Source organism: Pseudorasbora parva, chromosome 6, assembly GCF_024679245.1.
Source record: "Pseudorasbora parva isolate DD20220531a chromosome 6, ASM2467924v1, whole genome shotgun sequence".
Taxonomy (NCBI): Eukaryota; Metazoa; Chordata; class Actinopteri; order Cypriniformes; family Gobionidae; genus Pseudorasbora; species Pseudorasbora parva.
The window spans coordinates 13951023-13975860 of NC_090177.1; the positions used below are offsets into that span (position 1 = coordinate 13951023).

The 24838-nt window shown below is 40.6% G+C and overlaps 1 protein-coding gene across 3 annotated transcripts in view; it reads right to left on the reverse strand.

Annotated features, from left to right (window-relative positions):
• rarga (retinoic acid receptor gamma a) overlaps positions 1-24838 on the reverse strand; it is an 89991-nt gene that overhangs the window by 3432 nt on the left and 61721 nt on the right. For 2 of the 3 annotated variants that reach the window (XM_067445727.1, XM_067445729.1), the window contains exons 3-8: positions 6122-6270; positions 4563-4704; positions 1730-1893; positions 758-934; positions 455-659; positions 134-292 (exon numbers count right to left, since the gene is read on the reverse strand). In XM_067445727.1, the coding sequence (XP_067301828.1) occupies positions 134-292; positions 455-659; positions 758-934; positions 1730-1893; positions 4563-4704; positions 6122-6270 (996 nt within the window). Of the gene's footprint in view, positions 1-133; positions 293-454; positions 660-757; positions 935-1729; positions 1894-4562; positions 4705-6121; positions 6271-20794; positions 21288-24838 lie in introns of those variants that run through there. The other variant, XM_067445730.1, reaches the window with a different exon arrangement.

A 24838-nucleotide genomic window follows, 5' to 3' on the forward strand; every position in this document is an offset into this window, starting at 1 on the left:
CTTGGATAGGCTGTAAGTTCACTACTCCGTTTAAAAAGAAACCTTTGATTTTCATCAAGATTTACATTTTGCAAATCAACCAGAATAGTATTGCTATGGAGTTTTCTGTCTATTTTATGGCTAGTAAACTGACCCTTGGTGCTGATGCCACGTAGATCTGTGATTTTCATCAGCATGCGAGGGAACATGTGGGGTTTGTTGGGTCGGCGGCGGCGTGCATAGATCTTCAGAGCCTCCAGCAGGGGCTCCTGCAGACGATCTACACGCTCAGGCTCCTCAAGATCCATTCGGTCTACAGAGAAAGAGGTTCTTATCAGTATAGTAGTTCCATGATCTTTTTTTTTTTGGTGGTTGAAACCGAATACTAACTAAATGTATGTTATAATGAGTACACTTTTCCTGTTGCTTCAACTAGATGGCATCAGTGTTGCAACAAAATTGCATTGTGTAATACCTCCACAAATTAGGCAGATGGCGCTGAGGAGGCCAGTCTCCGTATCATCCATCTCAAGGGGCAGAAGCTGACCAGCGAAGGCAAACACCAGGTCAGTGAGCGGGCCGAAGCCAGCATTATGCATCTGAGTCCGGTTGAGGGTCAGTCCATCTGAAAAGGTCATTGTGTCTTGCTCCGGTGTGTATCGTGTACAGATTCGCAGCATCTACAAGAGACAGGCATATATATTAGCTAAAGAATTATATGAATGTGATATTGGAAATACATGGTCAAGGTGAGTTTCTTAAAGGAGGGCACACATACTAGAATGTCCAAGCAAGCTGATTTAAGGAGGGTGATCTGATCTGCGATGGTGAGGGTGGTGAAGCCTGGAAGGCGTTTGGCAAATTCCACGATTTTAATGATGCACTTGGTTGAAAGCTCACTGAATTTGTCCCATAGGCCCAGGTCCAGCTGAACCCGGTGGTCTGAGCTTGAGTTCTGATGAAGAGAAAAAGATACAGGTGGTAAATATATTTATCAATGCATATCTGTTTTTAAGTCACCATGGAATTAAAATGGACAATTCATATTTTTTTATGGAATACTGTAGTACTTATAGTCTTTATTTTATTTTTATTCATGTGCTCTTGAAATCTTTAATCAAAATAATATTATTCTCCATCTTGCTGCAACATCTCTTTTCTGCTCTGCTCTTACTGTTGCAATGACAGGACAACCCGTCACACGCAAGATTGACCAATAGCAATCCATTACACTCAGAAATGTGACAATAAGAAAGAATAAAACTTTAATCAAAAATGTATCATATACTGAATTATCCTCATTTCATTCCAAAACCATATGACTCTTTCTTCCATGGAACACAAAGAGAAAAAGTGAATTTTCCATCTGTTTACAACTTTAGAATACTTGAGATACAGCACATGAGTTATATGGCCCACTTTTATGATAGCTTTATGGTTCTTTTTTGTTGTTGTCATTTTGGAGCTTGATGGCCACATGGCTCATTTACTTTTATTATATTGAAAAGACTCCATGAATTCCTTCAGAAAGAAATTTGCAGAAAAAGTTTGGAACAACATAAGGTTGAGTAAATGACAATAAAAAATAAAAAATAAAAATGTATCTTTCGGGTGCACTGTTCCTTTAAATGATGTTTTCAATAATGGAACATGTGTATCACGCTACATCTGACATGGTCAGTTTACACCGCTATAAATAAATTCCACATTCCATTGCTGACAGATTCGCTCTTTTTCAGAAAACACTCACTGTGGTGTATTTTCCCAGCTGGCAGAGTGAAGGGAAGGTCTCTTGATGTGCTTTGCTCACTTTGTTGACCAGCTCCTCCAGTTCCCCACTTAGCTCGTAGCTCTCTGGCGGAACGACCTCATCCTTCACGTCCTTCTTCTTCTTATTTCGATCATTGCGCACAGCTGAAAGTCACAAAGAAAGGCTGCTTAATACTTCTACAGTGAGTCAGGTTCACTCACAAACTGCCAAACTATGATCGTAGTACTTGGATGTGCAACCTAGTGAAACTTTACAAAGTAATGTGCCAGAAAAAAGATCAGATGATTTTATGTTTAATTCCTCAATGTCTAACCAGGCACAATAAAAACAAATTGCTTAATATACAATTATAAGGAACAGGTTTAAGATCCATGTTGGCGCTTCTTCTCTTCAGTTCACCCCACTCATTCTCTATAGGGTTCAGGTCAGGGGACTTGGATGGTAATGCAGAAACACATTTTTTTGCTCAGTGACAATTTTTTTGTGTTGATTTTGATGTTTGGATTGGACTCTATCAAATACCAACAGATAAAAATAAAATAAAAAAAAACTGATGGCCTTTGCTACAATGTATAACAATGTATAATGTAAAACAATCATCCCACAACATTAACAATCCACTTAACCGTGGACATAGGGTACTTTTTATCCCTGTGTGGACCAAAGCCATCTTGTGGGTTTTCTGCCAAAAAGGGCTTTTTTTAGTTTCATCTGACCACAGAACCAGGTCCTGCCTGAAGTTCCAGTGGTATCTGAAAACTGAATATGCTGCAGTTTGTTTTTGAATGAGACCAGGGGATTTTTCTTGAAACGCTCCCAAACAACTTGTGGTGATGTAGGTGCTGGATGATTATTTTTATAATGATTTCTTTCTTTTTTTAGGCTTTCTGACCCTGAGACTCAACTGATCTCAGCAATTCTCCATCTGTGATCCTTGGAGAGTCTTTGTCCACTCAAACTCTCCTCCTCGCCGTGCATTAGGATGGTATAGACACACGTCCTCTCCCAGGAAGATTCCTAACATCTTTAGTTGATTTGAACTTCTTAATTATTGCCCTGATGGTGAAAATGGGGATTTTTTTAAAGATTTAGCAATTTTATTACAGCCACTTCGTAAAGCTCAGCCATCTTTTACTGCACATCAGAACTATATTCTTTGGGTTACTAGTCTTCAGTGTCACATGATCCTCATTCTAATATGCTGATTTGGTGCTCAAGAAACATTTCTTATTGTGATGAATGATTAAGGGAATCTAGCCTTTGTGTTACTTCATTTAAATTCCTGTGAAACAGGAAGTTGTGGCTGGATAATTTCATGTTCCTACTAGTCACCCTGGTGTGTAAAAAATATTCATAAATATGAACCTGAACATACTTCAGAGATATTTTACTCATAAGTACAGATGAAAAATAGCCTTTTGGCTAATTCTGGCTTTTTTAACCATGTTTGTTCATGTGTTTTATGAAATTGCACTGTCCCCTTTTAAATAAACCATTAAATCAAATCAAATAAAAATAAGTATTTCTAGGGGTAATAGAAATAATTGTGGCCATTTCATAATGTGATTTTCCACTACTTCATTTTTTTTTGCGTCAGTAAAAGGTTTGATTTTTGTGAGATTTTTAAATGTAAGATCAAAAGGATAAACAATGCAGATTTATTTTCACAGCCTTTTTTGATCATATTTACCAAGCATGCCAATAGGTCTGGCCACAACTGTAAATAACAAACATAAAATACAGAATTGCAACAGAAAATGTGGTTTATTTTCATAAAATACCACTAAATATAGACTCATGTATTTACAAACAATACTTTAATTGTAATAAAACTGATTTAATATATATATTTTTTTTTTCTCTATTGATTTTGCGGCCATGTTTTTGGACAGGCTTCGTAAGAGTCATCTTGCCACCTGTTAGAACAAACTCAGTTTAATGTAAATTTAGATAGATTAGCCTTTATCCCTCTTTGTGTTAACGCATCTCTCCTGATTAGGATGCTGAATCCTAACTTAATCACTAATACATGGAAAATGACCTCAGATCGGACACCGTGGGTGTTTTGGTGAGTTTGACCCAAGGGAGAGCAGCCCTGCCAACCCTAACCCCCTCCCCTCTTTCTCTTGCACCCCCTCCCCCCTCCCATTCTTTCCTTCCTCTCAGGATATCCAGTAATAGCAAAAGCACAATGTGATCCCAGCCCCTACACACATCCCATACATATAAACGCACACATACACGTCCCAGTGGACACATAGAGGGCCAATGTGCCACTCTCACTGTGACATCATCACCGTGACCCTGGCAGAAGAACAAACACATGCCCCAGACTCGCTCTTTCAACCTCGGGCTATTGTCTTTGTTACAACACAAATCTGTTAGTGCCAAGTAATAAAGTGACTAGAGGAAAGGCTACCAAAGAAATCACACCTACCGTTGATGGATTGATGTGGGGGAAATTGCAGACATGAAACCCATTTGTGAAGCGAACATTTACACTGAGCTCTAGCCTCTATAACCAGTTTTATTGGTTTGTGTTTGAACTTCTGTTTGTCTTTGTGTCCTCAAAAGCCTTGACTGGCAGTTTCCAGTCGTCTACAGCGTGTTTATGCCGGTGTTCCCAGTCTCAAGTCTCAAGACTCTAAATTTGTCTGTGTGTGTCTGGGTTGTATGTCTGTTTCATAGCTTTTAGCCTATATCAGCATGTCCATGTCTGTCTCCTGTCCCATCTCTATATTTGTGTTTGTGTATGTGGGTCTTGGCCGAAGACCAATAAGCTCACGTGCCTGGCAGAGGCCCGAACCCTCACCTTCCTTGGACATGCCAACCTCGAAGCACTTCTGCAGCCGGCAGTACTGGCAACGGTTGCGTGTGACCTTGTTTATCTGGCAGTTCTTGTCACGGTGGCAGGTGTACACCATGTTCTTCTGAATACTCCGACGGAAGAAACCCTACAACAGACATCCGAGAGAGAGAGAGAGAGAGAGAGAGAGAGAGAGAGAGAGAGAGAGTAGGTCAGCTAAGAGTAGGTCAACCACCTTTCCCCTCATATCATTTCTCTTATACAAGCTGTCAGTATATCATTATATAAGTTGCTTATCCAGAACTGTTTTGCTATTGATGTAATATTGTTTATGTTATATAAATTGTGAAAAATCTGACAAGTCAAGCTCATAGTGATAAAACTGCCCTTATACCTTTGACCACACATTAAAGAGTTACCGGTAGTTCACCCAGAAATTTAATTTATATCATTAATGACTCGCCCTAATGTCGTTCCACACCCGTAAGACCTCCGTTCATCTTCAGAACACAATTTAAGATATTTTAGATTTAGTCCGAGAGCATATGCAAGTGTATGCCCACTATACTGTCCATGTCCAGAAAGGGAATAAAAACATCATCAAAGTTCGGATCGCCAATGTCACGTGATTTCAGCAGTTTGACACGCGATCCGAATCATGAATCAATACACTGATTCATAACCATTTGAATCTTTATTTGAGGTTTGAAAACAAACGCGAAGAGAAGACAATGCTCAATAAAGTCGTAGTTTTTGATATTTTTGTACCAAAATGTATTTTCGATGCTTCAAGAGATTCTAACTAACTAACTGATGTCACATATGGACTACTCGGATTATGTTTTTATTCCCTTTCTGGACATGGACAGTATAGTGTGCATACACTTAGATAAGCTCTCGGACTAAATATAAAATATCTTAAACGGTGTTCTGAAGATGAACGGAGGTCTTACGGGTGTGGAACGACATTAGGGTGAGTCATTAATGACATCAATTTAATTTTGGAGGGAACTAACCCTTTAACTTTAACAAAAAAAAATAGAAAGAATATTGAAATTATGCCAAATGTCAAGTTGTTCAACTTGCAACAAAAATAGGTATTGAGAAACTTTTTTGAACACACTATTTTATTACATATAAAAGCAATAAGCTGCTTGAAGCCTTCACCATAGTTTACCACAGTGGTTATTGGTACAACACATACTGTATCATAGTAAAATGACTCTACTGCATTGGCTCTCATTGCTTTAATATAGTGTACATTACATCACATAACTGCTCACATTATGCTGATACTGGACAACAGTTTCCTTTTGACATTTTGTATGTTTTTATAAACATTTTTGCTCCTTCCACTACAAGTTCCTCAATCAGTCTTAGTTTCCTGCTGCTGACAGGTGTGAAAATACTTTTAGTATTCAAGTATTCTTAATGTACGAGAGATAAACCTCCATGCTTCTCTGTATTTTTCACATGTTTGCCAAACATCAAGACAAAGTGTCTAACAGACTCATGAAAAACATGAGATTCGCCAGGCCACGGGCGATGGGAGTTCTGCTGTTTACCTTGCAGCCCTCGCAAGAACTGACACCATAGTGGTACCCAGAAGACTTGTCCTGGCAGACGAAGCAGGGCTTGTAAACACGAGGCGGAGGTGGTGGAGAAGGGGAGCTGGGCACCATCTCCTCCGAACTGGTGCTCTGGGTCTCCACCGCTGAAGAGAGATCAACAGAAAAGAAAAGAAAACATCAGACGCTTCACTTAATCACATCACTTCACACTATTTACACAACACAGGAGGATCTAATGAGAGGGAGATATTAAACGCCACATGGAGAGAAGAAAAGATTCTCCCGTGAACCCTTTAAACCATATCCGATTTCAAAGACCCATGAGTGCTTTGAAAACCATCATGATTCCTCGCTAAACCTTCTTCATGATGCCCCCGAGCAGAAACGCACAAGGCGCTACCTATTGCTGCATTTTAAATCTGTTATTGTATGAGAAGCATCTGCCAACTAGGTAAAAGTCTAATCTAGTTAACATGTCTGTAGAATGCATCTCCCTTAAGTTCCGCCCCCCAGCCCACCCCATCCTTAGGGGGTCAGGATTTTAGGGGATTAGGCTGCGGTGATTGACACTGGAAAGAAAAGAAAACACAAACAGTTTAACACTAGCCGACAGATAAGCGGAGCCGATAAGACAGGTAGCTCATCTTAGTCACATACCCTGGGGGCAAAACTCCACCCTTGGGGTCTCTCACGCGGGATGGCCCACTGACATGGGACGAGTGTCTCATGTCACACTAATTCTGATGTCAATCCTAACTGAAAGTCATTACTTTCTTTCTTTCTTTCTTTCTTTCTTTCTTTCTTTCTTTCTTTCTTTCTTTCTTTCTTTCTTTCTTTCTTTCTTTCTTTCTTTCTCTTTCTTTCTCTTTCTTTCTTTCTTTCTTTCTTTCTTTCTATTTATTACTGTAACATTGCTTTTTTAACAATCTGTTTTGTAAAAGTGCTTTTTAAAAAATAAAGGTAGCTTGCCTTTACTTTTTTTTTTTTGCTAAAGCACATGCTAAAGCATTTCTTTTAGTCAGCTTTTACCCATGGTCAAGTTAAAAATCAATCCCCCAGCCCTCACCCTTGCCATCTTTTGACACACAAACCCTATTTTTCTCTTGTTTCCCGGCCCTAAATTCCTCAGTGCAGTCCTGCTAGGTTTTAATAGAGGCCTCGCTCGTAAGCCAGGCCTATAAAGGTGGTCTCATGGCTGGACTGGAGGCCCCAGCCCGGCTGGCGGGGTCTTTATTAAGACTCAGACACCTCGGGCAGCCATTCACACCACCAGCTGTAGCCTGAGCTAGTAAAAAAAAAAGGCCCAATCATAAAAATAAAAAAACAGGGAGGCTCTAAACTTCTAACTTTTATTGCCCCACCTTCTTCAGCCACCCTTCAATGGAAAGCCTAAACTTAACCTACAACCCCTCCCTCTCCGTCCCACCACAGGGTTCAGCAAAAACCACCAGCTTGGCTTTTTACAAGAGTTTGGAGACTTCAAAAGAAGAAAAGGGGGCATAAAAAGAGGAATTTGATAGAAAACAGAAAAAGGGATGAGGGTGAAGGGTGAAAGGGGGGGAACGAAGAGAGGCGAATAGTCCCATTTAAGGTCGAGCTCACATACAGTAGGGCCTTCTGTTCATGGCCATGGTTACAAACAAATCACTTACTTTTTAAGTGAGAATGAGAAATACACAAACTTTCTGACTAGAAAATGTATATTAGAAAAGCTTATTGCATTTGAACTAGCAATGTGCGTTTTTTCCCCCCTCTCTATTTTAAAGTACGTTAGATGAAAGTTTTCAGAATAAGAACTAGTTTAGCTATTCAATGATTTTTAGGAACACTAACTAGCGCATAAGTAAACAACTAATGCAAAAAGGCCATCATAAACAATAGGTCACATTAAAGTTATAATTCCTGTATAAACCCCAAACATGTATGCTATCACAACACATTTGTGTTTTGAATACTAAAGCATATGCTATGAAGTAAATGTTGCACAGCAGGATCAATGTTCTCCCCTGAACCTGGCGTCAACTCATTTGTTTATATAGCAATACTGGCAATATGCTGGTAATGACAAGCGCCTGAAAAGAACCGCAAACTGCATGTGGCGTGAAGAAACGGCTACTGATTGACACCGTCTGAGAGTAAAAAGAGTGGGAGGGGGACAAAAATCCATCAGGATCTCTCAACAACCCGAGATGGTTCCTGCCGTAAAAACCCCGGTCGCTTTCCCTCCCTCTAACACCTCTTCCCAAATATCAGTCAACACTTCTCCCGGGGTGCACAATAGGATGGGTTCTTGTGTCAGCCCGGAGGCCCTCTCTGTGTCCCCTCCGCTAAGCTCTCCTCTGTTTGGGAAACAAAGCGCTCTGAAATGAGAGGCCTCCTTATCAGCTCTCCAGCCAGGGACTTGATTTGCATCACAATGCGAAGGCAGAGGGCGGATGGCTGCTGATGGAGGGACAGGTAGAAGCCGACTGCAGTTATCAGTAGATGCTGTTCATTTCCTGCCTGGTATTGTGTTTCTGTCCTGAACTGGTCTCTCTGTATCCTCTGTACACAAATATTCCAGGTGGACCGTCCTATGCTAATCCCAGTGTCAAACTAGACAAAGTGCTCCAGTGCTAGGAAAACAGCCATATCTACAAGCAGAAACACACAATATATGCTGAACACACACACACACACACACACACACACACACACACACACACACACACACACACACACACACACACACACACACACACACACACACACACACACACACACACACACACACGATAGGTTGTGAATTGTGGGGACTTTCCATAGGGGTAATGGATTTTACACTGTACAAACGGTACTATCCCCCTACACTGCCCCTGCCCCTAAACCTACCCGTCACAGGAAACATTCTGAATTTTTACATTTTCAAAAATAATTTCGTATGTTTATTAAATTTTGGGGACATTTGGTCCCCAAAATGTAATATAAAGTTTATTCTATGCTGGGAAAATAAGTGTACACAAAAACAGGTGTCAAAAACATATTCAGATATTTATATGAATAAACATTAATTTGTATTATTAAATTATTTTTATTTAATTTTTATTAAATTATTTAACATTTTTTTAATATTTAAAATTTTATTGTACATTTTTATAATAATATTTTACATTTAAAATATTTAGTAAAATAATTTAAATGACAAAATATTGTACAGTATATTTATGTAAAATGTTTAACTCTTAAATTAATAAAATCATTTTTTTGCCACATATTATCAATGACCTCTATATTTAGGCACACTAGAAAAATTACTAGTCAACTTTACAAATGTTTACAAAAAAAATAAACAGTGAGAAAACGCGTAAAAAAAGTAAAAATTCAAACTATTTTTTTTTAAACTCTTTCTTACGACCTATTACGTCAATACTCACAATGGCGTGCACATGCACACATACTATAAACTTTTCATTGTTGCTGAAAAAAGTAGTTTAGGTTGAAATCCATTTCCTGAAAAACCGACTTCGGTCACAATAAACAAACTGCAAACAAATCAGGCCACATGGGTAACAGGAAGCGAATGTGACCTTGAGTTTCTTTATTTTGGTTTACTCTAAAAGTCTAACAATCACACGAATACAAGTCTAAAAGCACAAAATAACAAGTGTAAGCCTCATGTGTTTTAAGTGTTGCAACACTACTTTTAGCTGAGCAGCATATGACGCATTGGCTGAGGAACAACTATTCTTTCACAATAGAAGAGCAGATTTTGAGTACGTGACTGTGGGTGTGATTGAATCTTCAGTGAAGCACTGTTCCCAAATCTAGTCTTGGCATGTGAGCGTGTGTGTGTTCAGTTCTGCATGGGCACTCGTCCAAAAAGTGTCTCTAAAGACTCCCATTTGATTTGCAAATATAGTTCTCTGCGTCTCAATTCCTCTTAAGTATTTCAGCGTGTTGGGCGTGTATTTGCGTGTCGCTTGCTTTGCATTTCTCAGAACATAATCCTGCTTCCCTCCACTGAAAGCTCCATGATTTTGCTTCGCCTCAAATTACAACCCCATACCACCGAGTTGGGTGGACAGACTGCTTTGTTGTGCGTGCAGCCAGAGTGGCAGACGGGCCACAGATTGGCCAGGTTTTTTGGAGCGGTGTGATTGATAGACTGACTGGCAAGGCCCCCTCTCTCCGAGCGGTGCCTGATGGGCAAGGACACACAGCCCCTCCTGGCTGCCAACTTCCTGATGAGGGGAACCGACCATGGCTCTTTCTCCGTTACTGTGTCTCATTGCTCACGGCTTCCTGCCATCACCCAGATCCTCCTCACATGCTGTTGTCATCGTACCACCTTATACTACACAACCTCATTTCCTTCCTCTCCACTGCATCACTGTTTCTTTCCGCTGGATGCATTCTCACTGATTGCAGACTTTATCTTACCGCAAGCTGTTTTTTGACATTTTCTAAATTCACGTAATGCAGTGTGGGTAAAAATGTTGATGTATTGAGAGAACTAGACATTAAAACAAGAAATTTAACTAATTCCAGATTAGCAAATTAACTTATTTAAATAAATAAAAATGTAATGCTAATAGCTAACGGAATATGTCTTAAACACAAAAAACTCAGTAATTGTCAAAAATTAATTAATTAATAAAATGGAATAACATTAAACTTTTTGAAGTACTGAGAGAAACGGTCGTTGAAAAAAGGTTTCCAGGTACTATTTTGTCAATTTAGTCTGAAGTCATCATACTCAGATTCGAGTCAGAATGTGAGTCTGATATTGCTCCACTGGTCTGTGAATATGGGGCATTTCAACTGAACCAGGAATAGAAATGCCTCTTCACTAGATTGGATAGACCTACAACCTATCAGAGCGATGCGTTCTTGTGAACAGAACTCAATGGAATGCACACTGGAAAAAATAGAAGAAGATGATGAGTGTAAACGACCTTTGCCGGTGTTGTAAAGAGAATTTAAGGATACATGGAGGACTTGCCAACAATTTTTGAGAGAAATAGTAAAAGTGACTGCATAAACGAACAAGTTCTCCATTTAGGATTAGACCGAATTCAACCCAAGCGGTCGTTGGTGAAGTGGATGATTATGTTACTGTTGATCATCTGTCAAACCAGTTGCTCCACAACGGGGCAAGTCCAGAACGAACTTCCCGACTTTAAATGTTGCCTAGGTTCGGCTAGCATCCAGGCTATTGTCAATTACTTGATAAATGACAAAATAATACATTTACTAACTGAAAAAGGAAAAATAAATGATTTTGAATGCAAAAACCCCTCCCTTAATAATCAAAGGAACTAAAAAAGAAAAGACACTTGTGATGTACTGAGAGAAACAAAGATTTGAAAAATGTTCCAGATATTATTCCAGCAAACTAGCTAAAAAACCCCACAAAAAATCCATAATCTCACAAATCGACAAAATAAAACACAAAATTCATATCAACTAAATTTAATAAATAAAAACTTTAATCTAAAGGTTTACCTAGATTTAAAACCCTTTAAAAATGATGTCTGTGCACCACAGATGCAGTACAAAAGAAGTGTTAGTTATGGAGCTGAGGTGTGTGTGCTTTTATTAAAGGTGCTGAGCAGTAGCAGTTGCTGTCAACAGCTGTCTGCGAGCTCATTACCTGATCTCCCCCTCCTCTCCTCCTTTTTTCTACTTTTCCCCCCTCTATCCTTCCCTCTCACATGCTCCATCCCAGGCCTGTAAAAAAGGAGGAGTTCTTCCTGTTGCAGTAAGGCCCTTTCTGAAAGGAAGCCCTGTGATAAAACTGGGCTGCCATCCAAGAGATGGCTCAGAGGGAAAGACAGAAAAAGAGAGACAGAAAGATTTACATACACCCCAGACTGGACAAGACTGAAGGAATTTACACCCTCATGTCATAACCAGCACACAGGCATGAATACATACGTGAAGACATGCACATGCAGTTGACATTCTCAGTCATAGAGTCGGCCAGGATTAGGTCTTCTGCAGGCCAGCGCCATCACACAAGGTGAGCAAAAGGCCAGCAGGTATGAGCAGCCTTGTTTGCTGGAATGGTTCACTCAAAAATGAACAGGTGATGCTCAACAAAAATGGTGTGTCATCATTTACACACCATCAAGTCATTCCAAAAAGGCATAACTAGAAATAAAAAAAGATTTAAAAAAAATTGACCTATTGACTTTTCTGTCAGTCAATAGAGACTCCATTGACTTTCTGTGTGTGGATTGTGTTCTGTAGAATAAAGAAAGTAATAGATGTTTGGAACGACATAAGTAAATGATTTCTGGGTGGCTAAACCACCCTCAATGTGCATTCAATGCTGACTTACATGGCTGACTAACATAGATGAAGGTGAGCCAGCATTTGGCCTGAATGACCCCTGAATGAGTGGCGCTAGCACATCAATGGACTCAGAGAATCAATCGCCAACACTTGAGTCCTTCCTGGATTACAGGCAATCAGACACCCTTTCAACTACGGCTTACACTGATAGCGGTCTCTCCATTAGCAAAGACATCTTTTTATCTGGTCTGGTAACCAGAAGTTTGCTGGTTTAAGCCTCACAAACTCCATCGATCTTCCATTTGGATCCATCATGCCCTTGAGCAAGTAATTCAACCTTGGGTTGCTCGAGGGGCTTGTCTCTATAATAAATGTAATTTGCCATATGTAAGCTGCTCTAGATAAAAGCGTCCACTAAAAGACTAATTAATTAAAAATAAAAGTTTCAATTAGAATCAAAAAGGTTTTTATAGCCCAAAGCCATAGGGAATCCTCCATAAAGACCTTTTTAATTCCCAAGTTCTTTAGAAAGCCATCTATTCAGTGGGTTTTTTTCCTCCAAAGAAACTAGAACTTTTTAATCTCTAAAGAACCATACTGCCAAAGCAAAAGAACAAATGAAGAGTTTATTGACTAGTTCTAAACACAACCCATTTAGTAAACCATTTAAGGGACTTTTGTCCTGTTCCTCTGGTAGGACTCCATCCAAACAGACAGTGAGGGGTAATCAGCGCACAAAGACCGGGGATGAAGGCCTGATTCAGAGGAGACAGATTTCTGGTACAGACATCCAAATTTACAACTCCACTGAATCTCCAGCACCCCTACCAGGCTTCATCTGTGCTGTCAACCCCTGAGCGAGAGTGTCTCCTCTAATTCCTCTCCACTCCAATGGCTGGATGCATCCTCCATGGACACAGCCATTGATCAAGCCAACAGGCAGTGAGACAGCCTCATCTAACCATTATCTTTGATCTTCTGGTCCTTGCAGACTTCCTCTCACCATCTGTCTGTGCTCACCTGCTTTAAGATGGGCAACTTAGCTTGAGTCATAGACTGAAGTGTCTCTCTCCTTAGGACTGGGGCAAAGGAGCTCCTTGTTTGGCCCTTATTGCTTCCTTCCCCAAACAATAGAAACCACAAAAGTAGAAGCAGCCAAACTACAAAGACTGATGCCTTAATACTACAAAATAAAGTCTTGGAGTAAACTGCAGATTTTTTGACATTGCTTGGGTCTCAACAAATTGTCCTGATCCCTAATTAGCAAACAACTTGTGTAGTAATTGCACAAGCTCAATGCTAAACTGCTTTGCATAAGTAGTGGGCCCAACAGAGTTGTGGCTTCCTGCTGTCTACATGATTTGCGGTTGATGCTCATAGTAGCTGAGGGTTTCTTGTGTATAAATACTGGTTATTTCACTATCAGCCTGGCACACTTCTGTTCTTTCTAAGGGCGAGTCTGTGAGAAACTTCTGCTTTGACTATAGGGGAAATTACAATATGATGTGTGCTTACGCGAGTGGAATTTTTCACTTTAGTGTGGCAGCACGCCTTCAGTGACTGCCCAAGATGTCAGGGCGTGGATGGGCACACTTCGTGGAAACTACCAATTGCGAAGTTTCAGCGTAATACTGCTTGCGGTTTGATGTCCTCTTGAAACCCCGGAGAGCAACAGACAGATCTCAGCCGTGGCCGTGAAGGAAGTCACCTTGAGAGACAAAATCCGACCACAGCTTTGACTAAATCACAATATGCTTTTTATTTAGAGCCAACACAACTTTTAAAAATGGTGCATAGACCAGTCGAGCCATAGACATCCTCCACCAGACAGACGGTGTCGTTCCTGCTCATACTAAACACTGTGCTGGGTCTTCAGACAGCAGATGATCGTTTAAAAAGATGAATGTGTGGGGGTAAAGTACAGATGGTCTGCCCTAACAAGGATCCTTGAGCTCTTGTATCCATTTATCTTTTATGGCTGATTTAGGATGGCCTCTCACCTCCATCTGCATGTACACGTAAAAATATACATATTCTAATACAAAAAAGTAAAATGCATGTATGTTTTTATATTCATTTATATATATCTGAAAGATTTTGTGGTTATTTATATAATTGACCTATTGGTAAGCCCCACCCCCCTTAGTTACTGTTGCTAACTCGGACAAACAAAAGGATTTGCTATGTCTTACAATGACAACTGTCAGTGTGAAAACCTCATCCCAAGATGTTTTTGGACACAAAATGTAGCGTTTACCCCATCTGAATGATGACCACACTTTACTGATGGTTTATGAAGTTTATTACATTGTTTTTCACTCCAAAAAAATCACTGTAAGAGCTGAACAAACAAAGCGTGCGCATCAACGTCTCATTCACAAACTCTCTCTCCATTGCATTATCATTAACATACACAGCAAACGACACAAAACCACTCATACAACTAATAATAAACAAACATATACAGACCACGTGCCTTTTCGCGGGTGCAGTTAATAACTGGTAAATCTATCTGCAAAACAAATCAGATAAACTGTGGGTGAGCTCTTCCTTTCACTACCCTTAAACTATAATACCCATCAAAAGTCCCTCACTTAAAGGGCAGACAATGTAGACCTTAAACATATTTAAACTCACAGAAATATTAAAAATGTTTACAAAAACAAACTAAAGGATAAAGAAGAATACGAGGAGAAGCCTCATCATGATCGCAGATGATAACATCCAGGATCAACACTGTTCATGTACCAAAGGGTTAGGTTACTGTAACATGAAACCATCTTATATGGAGAGATGCACTGAATGTAGACCATGTAGACCACATTTATGTGTTTTTGATCTAACTTACACTGTTACATGATGTAAGAACAGTACTTTACCTATCATTTTTGTAGCAGAAACACCATCAACCGATGGTGTTTCAGATTGTCCAATGTTTCTCTATGGCGCTGAAACCTAAAGATGTCCGAGTTCCAGTGCCCGTGCAACTGATGCTCAACTGCTATTGGCTCATCTGTGTTCGAGGGGAGGGGCTTACCGATAAGTCAATTGTTGAGTGAGGCGAGTTTACCAAATTACTTGTCTTTATTAAGACATAGTGAGGCTGCTTTTGCATCATGTCCACTAAATCTCTAATGGGGCACTCACATAGGATGCAGTCTTATGTTCAAAAACAGCTAGATTTTGACTAGGGGTTTTCAAACCTGTTTTTACTGTTTGATGTCTTGTCTAGTGGCCACAGAAGTCATTCTGACAGAAATAGTTTTACAATTTATATTCAAAGGCAGTGAATTGGTTATTGAGGAGGTGCTTTGATGACAGTAGAGATTGTGCTTTGAAGGGGATGAATTTAAAAGGGTTACTTCTCCCATTAAGTTTCAGAATGCAAAACCACAACATGTTAAAATCTCAGAGGTGCCTTAATTCCCCTTTAAAGCATTGCAGCTTAAAAACAAAACAAGGCAAAAACAAAAGGCTAGATAAAACTTAGTCAGTTACTGAATGACTAGCTGGCCATCCTTGCCCATCACCCATCGTACAACAGGATGTTTTTGTGACAAAAGCTACAAGAGTACATGAAACCACAGATAACATCAGTTTGAAAGTATTGTTATCGCTTTGTAGGTTTAATAACAATGTACCGATTTTCCAAGTATCAAAAAGCATTGCCCTAACAATAAACAATGAAACAAGACACAACACCAGAATCAATGTCTCCTGAGAAGCATCACCTCATCAACAGTGCTGCTAGAACCTCAACCTGATTCTCATTTTAGATAAAACCAACAGTTGACTGACGGGGAGATTCTACGGCCTAACTGCAGATAACCATAGTGGGGGTATATTTCGGCTCACATTTTCACATAACAGTGAGCCCTAGTAACGACGGAGCCAAGCCGTCAGTCAACAACACACTGGTAACAGAACTTCTCTTCTCACACTGAGCTCACACATGGTTTCAGACTGACAAAGATCCTGCCAACGCCTCGCCCCCAGAGAGAAACTGCCAACCAGGCACTGGAGCACTTAGTAAACATCCACTAAATCATCGGACAAAAGAGAGGTGATGGCCAAACTATGACAGCCATTGAGCCTCACCCAGAGTTTTCAATCCCATGATGCCTGGCCTTGTTTGTGTCTCTCAGAGACCCATGAAAGTGAAGAGGAAAGATTAGCTAATTAGCAATGCTTCCTGAATAGAACGTAAGACAAATTTGGACTGTGCAATGGAGTGGTTTGACCATCAGTGTGGTAGTGAAATCTTCAACAAGGTGTTGAACTCACCCTAATTGTTTGAACCAAACAGATCCATGAGCAAGTTTTGGTTCGATCAATTACACTCTCTCTCTCAACATTTCACATAAGTTCTAAAATTCACCCATCCCTCAAGCAGCGCAAAACAGTCATTGTTGCTGTTCTACGAGAGGCGGAACTCTCTTATTTACAGTTCCTTGACCCCGCCGGGATATTATAAACTGCCCTTACAGCAGTAAATGGATTCCAGCGGCACGCTGTGGAATCTCAGCGGCCGCGTCAGGCCTCTTCTCTTGGGTTTGCCTTCAACTCCCTCTTAGACAGGGTTCAATGGCCATCCACACACAGCTACTGCGCTACCTTTAAATCATCAAAATGCACCAAAATACCTTATGCATAATTGATAGATGCAGACATACAAGACATAAACACGAAATGACAGTACAAACACTGTGGGTCTTATAAGATTAGACATTTAAATACTCAGGGGTGCATTGGATATGTAATTGTAAATGATTATTTCCCCTTTTTACATCTAGATCACCGTTGTTGTCATCTAACACTCACTAGTTAATCTTTAAAAACACAAATCATTTAATAATAATGATTTCAGTGCTATATTTGACAAATATTTGATCAGTTATTGGCCATAACATGTAAATAATTATATCTTATCAGTCATAACTGTAAAATCAGTGCATCCTTAATCTATACAGTTAACAAGCCACACTCATGTACAGGATTGTGTAAGCATATATTATCTTAAGAGTTTATAAGGACATCACAGAAAAACATCACTGAGGGCTAAAACATATCAGAAGTGATATTCCTTAGCCCAAAAGCTATAAAAGGGACACTAGCTTATGGGCTAAAACGTCCTTGCAATAAAGTACAAGATTGAATAACACAAGTTAACAAGTAAAAAGCATTATTCATGGCTTGATGAGTACTAACATAGCATCTTTCTATTGTTGGACTGGGATGCAATCAGTATGAATCCCTTACGGCCAACCACTTTTTCCTATTTCCTCCAACACACACACATTGACACACATTGACACACACACACACTGACACACACACACACACATCGAATCAATCAAGGATCATTTTTTATTCTCCTGCCTCGTCGGGCGCTCTAATCTTTTAATTGAATCTTTTTATAATTATAACGAAATAATTGAGCTCTTCCATTAATACAAAAAATGAGAGAGGGTTGCATGTGACAGCGGACACAGGAAGCCCTCATTTCCCTGTCTTTCATGCACAGCTCTGTTTCAGAGAGCTTATCAGACTCTGATGTGGACAGCACACTTAACAGAAAACAATGGTGTGTGTGTATGAGCTCGAGAGATCAGGACAGGAAGACAATCCAGAATTCTAGTCCACATTTTAACACAAGCAAAAAACCCAAAAGTATAGTAAATTAAACTTCCTAAAAGTCTAACAAAATGGTGACATTTTTGTTTAGTGTTGCACATCATATGCAACCTCTTAGCAAAAAAAGGGGAAATTAAGAGCAGCAGAGAGACGTGATGTTATCTTTCTTAGGTGTAGATTACTAAATCACCTGCGTACTTCCTTTTTTAACATATGGCTCAATACATTCAAGGATTGCTTAATAAACAAAGCTCTTTTAGCTCTCTTTCCTTTCAGGAATGGAACAAAAGCGGTTCACATAGTCACGAGAGCTGATATTGGCCCGTGCAAAGCCTCTCTATAACCTCTGACATTGAATTTAAAAAAAAAAACTGCAAAGGTCTTGAACTACTGCACATAAAAACAGGAAAGACTGGCCACACTGACAGTGGCCTGCCATTATCTTGCTCTTCACCTCTAACAGGAGGCAGGGGTTTTGTGAAAGTTTCTTAGAAGCCATTACCAACCAAAAGACTGCCACATTTCAATCACTCGGTGGTGAAAATAAAAGAAAAACATCTAAATCCATTCCAGAAATATACAATTAGCATATCAAACCAATAAGAAAACCGATGTTTCAAAAGTTTGGGGTCTGTTAGATGTTTTTGAAGACATTTGACATCTCTTATCCTCTCCAAGGCTTTATTTATTTGATCAGTAAATCAGACTGTGAAATTTTAATATGCTGGTTTGGTGCTCAAGAAGTATTTCTTCTTATTGTTAATGTTGAAAATAGTTGTGCTACTTAATATAACTGTGAAAACTGTGATTACTTGATGAATAGAAAGTCCAATAGATAGAGAACCCTGAATAGAGAATAGAGAAAATCTTCACTGTCACCTTTGATTGATTTAACGCATCCTTTCTGAATAAAAGCATTGACTGGTATTTTAGTCACATGACCAGCACAATCCAGAATGTTTGTAGGGTTTATGAAGGCATCACACAAGGTCTAAGGTCTAGAAAAGGCACTTATTGTGGGCTTAAATTCAATAAAATGTAAAATAAATAAAAATAAAATAAAAGTAAAGTAAAGTAAAGAACAGTTGCAGAAAAAGAGATTACTAGATAAAAAGTGCTAAAATCTCTCAGATTTATTAAGCCATGGTTGTGTGAGCAACACCAGTTAGAGTTTTGGCCTGCAATGTCTCCCAACTCCATTTTGCTGCTTGCTAATCAGATAAAGACACAAAAAGCTGAACTTTAAGCTTTTTAAAAAAAAAAAAAAAAAAACTTTAAGGGACAATGAGCCAAACTTAAGTCTTAGAGACATTTACCCAAAATGTATAGCAACTGGCCTAAAACATTGATTAATCTGGTCTAAGTGGACAATGAAGAGCAACTACTGAGCATTTCCTGTAGTCGGATAGGCCGCTCTTGTTTACAGAGGTTACTGGGCACGGTGGCTTGTAACAGTACACTGCTCCTGCTCTTCCCTGAGGGCAGCAGGATCTGTCCGATTGCCTCTCGATCTCCACTATTTCCTGGAACCAGGAAAGGAGCAGAATTCGAGACGCAGCAGTGGTGCATTCGGAGGGCTCGTTTTCCATCGCGGGCCCTGACTCCGTGCTTGTGTAGCGTTGGTGAGACATGACTGATTAAATAAACAGATTTCATCTTGTTATCATCAGGGCTCTGGCCAAGGAGAAGAGGCATTATGGACCTCCCTCCCTCCCCTCCCCTCCGGGTCGAGCTCAGACAGGGCATCTGTCTTCATTAAAGAGAACCCAGTGTGGCTGACAGCCACTGAAACGTTGGTGTCTTTCACGATTAATGAAGACAGATGAGTCGCCCTCAGAGGCCGAGAAGGAGGAACAAAAAGCAGAAGCTTCAACAAATACAAATGGAAAACAGCGAGAGCAGCGTGCTTTTTGGAAAAGGGTAACGGCAATGTTTACTGATCTGGACATTTGAGTTTTTTCCCCCTAAATGTTGCATTGTATTGCAGCAATGCTTGTTTTTTTTTCTTTCAGTCTGGTCCCCTATTATTATGGACCCCAGTTTTGCTAAAGCAGGACTGCTTTTAGAGCCAAAGGCTGTCCAAAGTCTGGAACAGCAATAGGAAAAATAAGATGATTGAAGACACAGAGAGAAAAACGAAAAGCTGTCCAGGTCTTCAAGCCCTCATGGTTATTAAACGTTCCACTCAATATATTTTAGCCCATTCTTTACTGTTTGTTTCATACCATTTGCAATTTGGCTTCCTGTCACATTCTAATCACCAAACCCGTTTTCCAATTCCCAATCTGAGAGTTTCATCAGTGACACATACTTGAGTAATGTCCCTCTCGTTTTTTTTACTTTTACGCTTGTTTGATGCTGTTGTGTGGGCTGAGCCGTGGTCAGGCATGATGGGATACCAGAGCTGTCAGGCACAATTGTGAAGTGAAGAAGACAAATGCAATCTGCATGACTGAAATTATAGCACAGTGTCAGGTTCCCCCCCACCCACTTCTCTCTCTCTCTCTCTCTCTGTTTCTCTCAAACACTCTCTCTTTCATCTCTCCCTCTCGCATTACTTCCTTTCTGTTTAACTTTTCATCAACTGACAAGGTCAAAAATCAGGTTACCCACACTGTTGGTGAAACCAGACTCTGTTCGTGACAATCATGGAAAACGATCGACTCAAACAGCATCTCAAACGCAGCTCGAGTGATTGGTTTTGGCACCAACGTGAGATCAGAGGCCCCGTTTAGATGAATAAGAAAAGGTACTCACAGCGTACACTAGCCGTCCCCGTCCAAGCGAAAGGGTCCAGTCCGGCGTAGAAAGGACTCGCCTTCCGAAGCATGCATGCACCCCGGTTGGTGACATCGTAGAGCTGGCGGGGGCCCATGCCCAGAGCCTCCATACAGTCGAACATGCTGCGTCCCTGTCGCCCACCCGCCTCCGATTGCCTCGCGTCACCAAGAAAAACAATAATAACACCCGCAGCTACGACAGCGCTAAATCCCCTGCTGGAATTCCTCTACTCAGGATATACGTGCTGCCTGATCCTGCTGCTTTTGCTCTTGTAAGCGTTTCCTCTCTCTCTCTCACGCTGCTTGTTTCTCTTTCCCTCTCCGGCTGATCTGCGGTGCTGGTTGCTCGGGGTGAGCTGCTCCTAGCGTGTTGTAACAGACCTAAATAACAGCCCCACATAGCACTCGCGGCTCTCAGGCACACTGGAGCGAACCAACTGCCTCAGTCCTGCGCACACAGAGGGGGGTGGAGAGAGAGAGAGCGAGAGGGTGATCGAGAAGGGGGGGGGGGTGAGAGAGAGAGAGAGTGAGAGAGGGGGGGGGGGAGAGAAAGAGAGAGAGAGGGCCACAGGGAGGGGCCATTTGTGTGTTTGCATTGCCAGCTCTGATCTGGTTAGAGGACAAACTTTTATTTGATTCTCGTTGGCCTCTTTTTGTCTCTTTTGTGATTCATATTTCAGCACGCACTGCACACAAACAGGCTCTCTTGCTTTGCGCACCTCCCCCTTTTTTCCCTTGCAGTACATACGAGACCCCCCCCCAACCCCCCGAACCCATCCCTCAGCCCCGTCTCTAATCATAACCACATTAAAGTCCAGAGAGAGCGGGAGAGAGAGAGAGAGCATTGTGCAAGCAGCAGATGCCAGGGCAAAATTCTCGCCTTTGTCTCCACAAAAAACAGAGTAAATGACTGATGGCCGCTGCTGTCTCTACCTCATTAAGTATGTGGCGAATATTCAAAGCCCCCTCTGGCCCAAATAGAAGCTTTTAAAAGAAGAACTTTATTCAGTTTGCGGGGAGAATCCGTGCGCTAGAGGACGCCAAGCAGGAGACCAACAGGAAGATGAACTTGGGAAGGAATGTCAGGGCTTGTCTTCACACTTGCAACGAAGACGTGATGAATTGGAGTCTCTTCCCATGGAGTACAGTCAGTAGACGGCGCATTTCATTTGACATGCGTGAAAATGAGGCTGTGAGGGGGTAGAACCATACAGAAGTGAAGTTGCTTGCTTAGCTGATGAGACTACAAAAATGAGTCACTTTTAAAATACATGGGCTTAAAAAAGGTTAAACGGACCAGGCGGACATTTTACACATCTAAATGATGTGGAATGGATTTAAATATGATGATATCTATCTTACTGGTAGCTGACAGCATCATCTAATTAGTCAAATATGTCATAAACAAACATGCAATCCATTTCTAATGAGCTCACTAGAGAGATCTGCATAGAGTCTGGACATGACCTAGGATCTTGAATGGACTGTACATCTATCTCTCACAGCCTCATTATCATTTGTGTGTCATGAAATATGACATCTACATTGACGGTAGTCTACTAGTTCTGCATTACAAAAGATTCCCATATGATTCTATGACTTTTTGCCAATCAATCAACCCAAGCTGATTTCCATTCCTGCCCCAAATACTAAATAAATTAATTTTAGATTTTAAAAACACATTATTATTTATAATAATACTACTAATAATAGAAAAATATATTTTTCAAATATTGTATATGTTAATAAATTTATTATATTTAATATTAAAAAACACACTTAGATGTGACCATACAGTACAGCCTATCAAATAAGCTTGGTTTTTGGGATTTTATTATTGGTTTTGCAGTATACCAATTAGCCAGTTAACCATTACAGTCCTAAATAGTAAACAAATAAATAATTTTAATATGTAAAATGTCAATTTAAATATGATTTATATATTGTAATAACTCAATTAGATGTAACCATACAGCACAACTTATCAAATGAAATGCACTTCTATTCCTCAGCCTTGTCTTCATTCAACTACAAATTCAAATGGAATCTACATGGACTATTCAGGGCTGCCACAGTACTTTGACTAATGACCCTTTTTTGCATGACCTTTCAAGCCGTTTTCAATCATTTAATAGATTGCTGTGATAGATTTCCATTTGTATGTCAGATACACATATTCTACAAGGAAGCCATTATTGAAGCCATTTATACAATAATAAGATGTTACTGATTTGCGACAGATTTGACTCTTCAAATCATCTAGCCAAGTAAATACTTTACAGCAGAGCACAACTAGAGACTTCCAGGTTTTCTTCTTCAGGTTTAGATGACCATGACTATTGGGTTTGGTATGCAAATACTAGATCATGTAACAAGCAGCTCAGAGACTACCAGTCAATTCAACAAGTTCTTGCCATTCCCCCCCACCATCCTAGTTGCCTCCAAATTACTCCCCCTACTCCTAATAAGCCACATATACCTCCACAGCACACAGGCAATCAGCACTACATGACCTGAAAAAAAAAAACCCAATGAAATAAATAGCTCTGCCAGTGTCAGTGCCAATGGCTTTCAATGAGTGAACAGCTGGGGAGTGGACGGAGCCATACCAGGGTTCAAGTCAAGCAAACAGCTGAACACAATGCCAGGAGCAACAGAGGTGCCTGCGTCTCAGCCTTGCCTCATCCATCTTCACCCCCCTCCCCACCCCCGTCGGCCCGCTGCTAGTGGTACGGCCCAGCCGCCTAAGAAAAGACACCATTTCCTGTCAATCTGCGCTGCTGGTCGAGCTCTCTATAAACACATACTGCCCTTCCTTCCAAATACACTCACAATCTCCCACTCTGTGGAATTCTGCTTTTCATTTTCCCAAACCCCCTTTGCGTTTTCACACTTACAAAGAAACAAAGAGTCCTTCTCGGAGCACGTCGGGGCATGCGCAGAGAATGGCATTCATTAGGCTGTTTATTGATCTTGTGGCTCTTGACTTTGTTATGGTTCTCATTTATTTTCTTTAGGCGACCCTCACAGACACAGACAGGAAGAAAGAGTGAGAGAGTGAGAGAGAGAGAGAGAGAGAGATAATATGAGTGGGAGAGAGAGAGAGAGAGAGAGAGAGAGAGAGAGAGAGAGAGAGAGAGAGTAGGGCACTTTAATGGCCCTTTTGTTTGAGCAGACAGTAAAGTACATCAATTGTAACACTGAGGTTCTTCATGTAATTGTTGTGTCATAAAGGCTGAGGGTGGCAAAAGAACAAACAAACAAAAAAAACGATCAAAAGTACAATGTTGGAAGGAGAATGCTGTGAATACAAATAAAATCTAAAATACTTTTAAGTTAGAGCAAAACTTTCATTAAAGGACAACTCCGGCGAATTTAAGTCTATCTTGATGGTAAATGGACTGCATTTATATAGCACTTTTAACAGACCCTATGGCCATCCAAAGCGCTTTACATCTTGCCTCACATTCACCCATTCACGCTCTCATTCATACACCGACGGCGGTGTCTGCCATGTAAGGCGCCATCTAGCTTGTCGGGAGCAGTTGGGGTTAGGTGTCTTGCTCATGGACACCTCGACACTTGGTCAGGTGGAGCCGGGGATCGAACCACCAACCTTCCGGTTTGTAGACAATCTACATGAACCACTGAGCCACTGCCGCCCCGTATTGTTATATCTTTGTGAGTACAGTATATATATAAAAAAAAATGAACTGGATTGGTCCTTGCAACACGGAGCTATTACAGTGAATGCCCAGAGCCCCCACTCCGAAAAAATGTGTCCGAAAAAAACGGTTTTCGATTCTGTACCGCTGATCCGAGAACCGCTGCACGTTCAGTTACACGCACATGCTCAGTATCAGCTGCTCGTGAGTTCTCAGTTCTCTCAGCAAAACATGTCTCAGTTCAGTGAACGGTTGGAGAAACAACATATAATTCAAGACATTCGTTTATTTCTATTCGGAGGGACTGTCACTCATGTCAGAAAGTGATCAACTAAAGTAACTTGTGTGATCAGCGC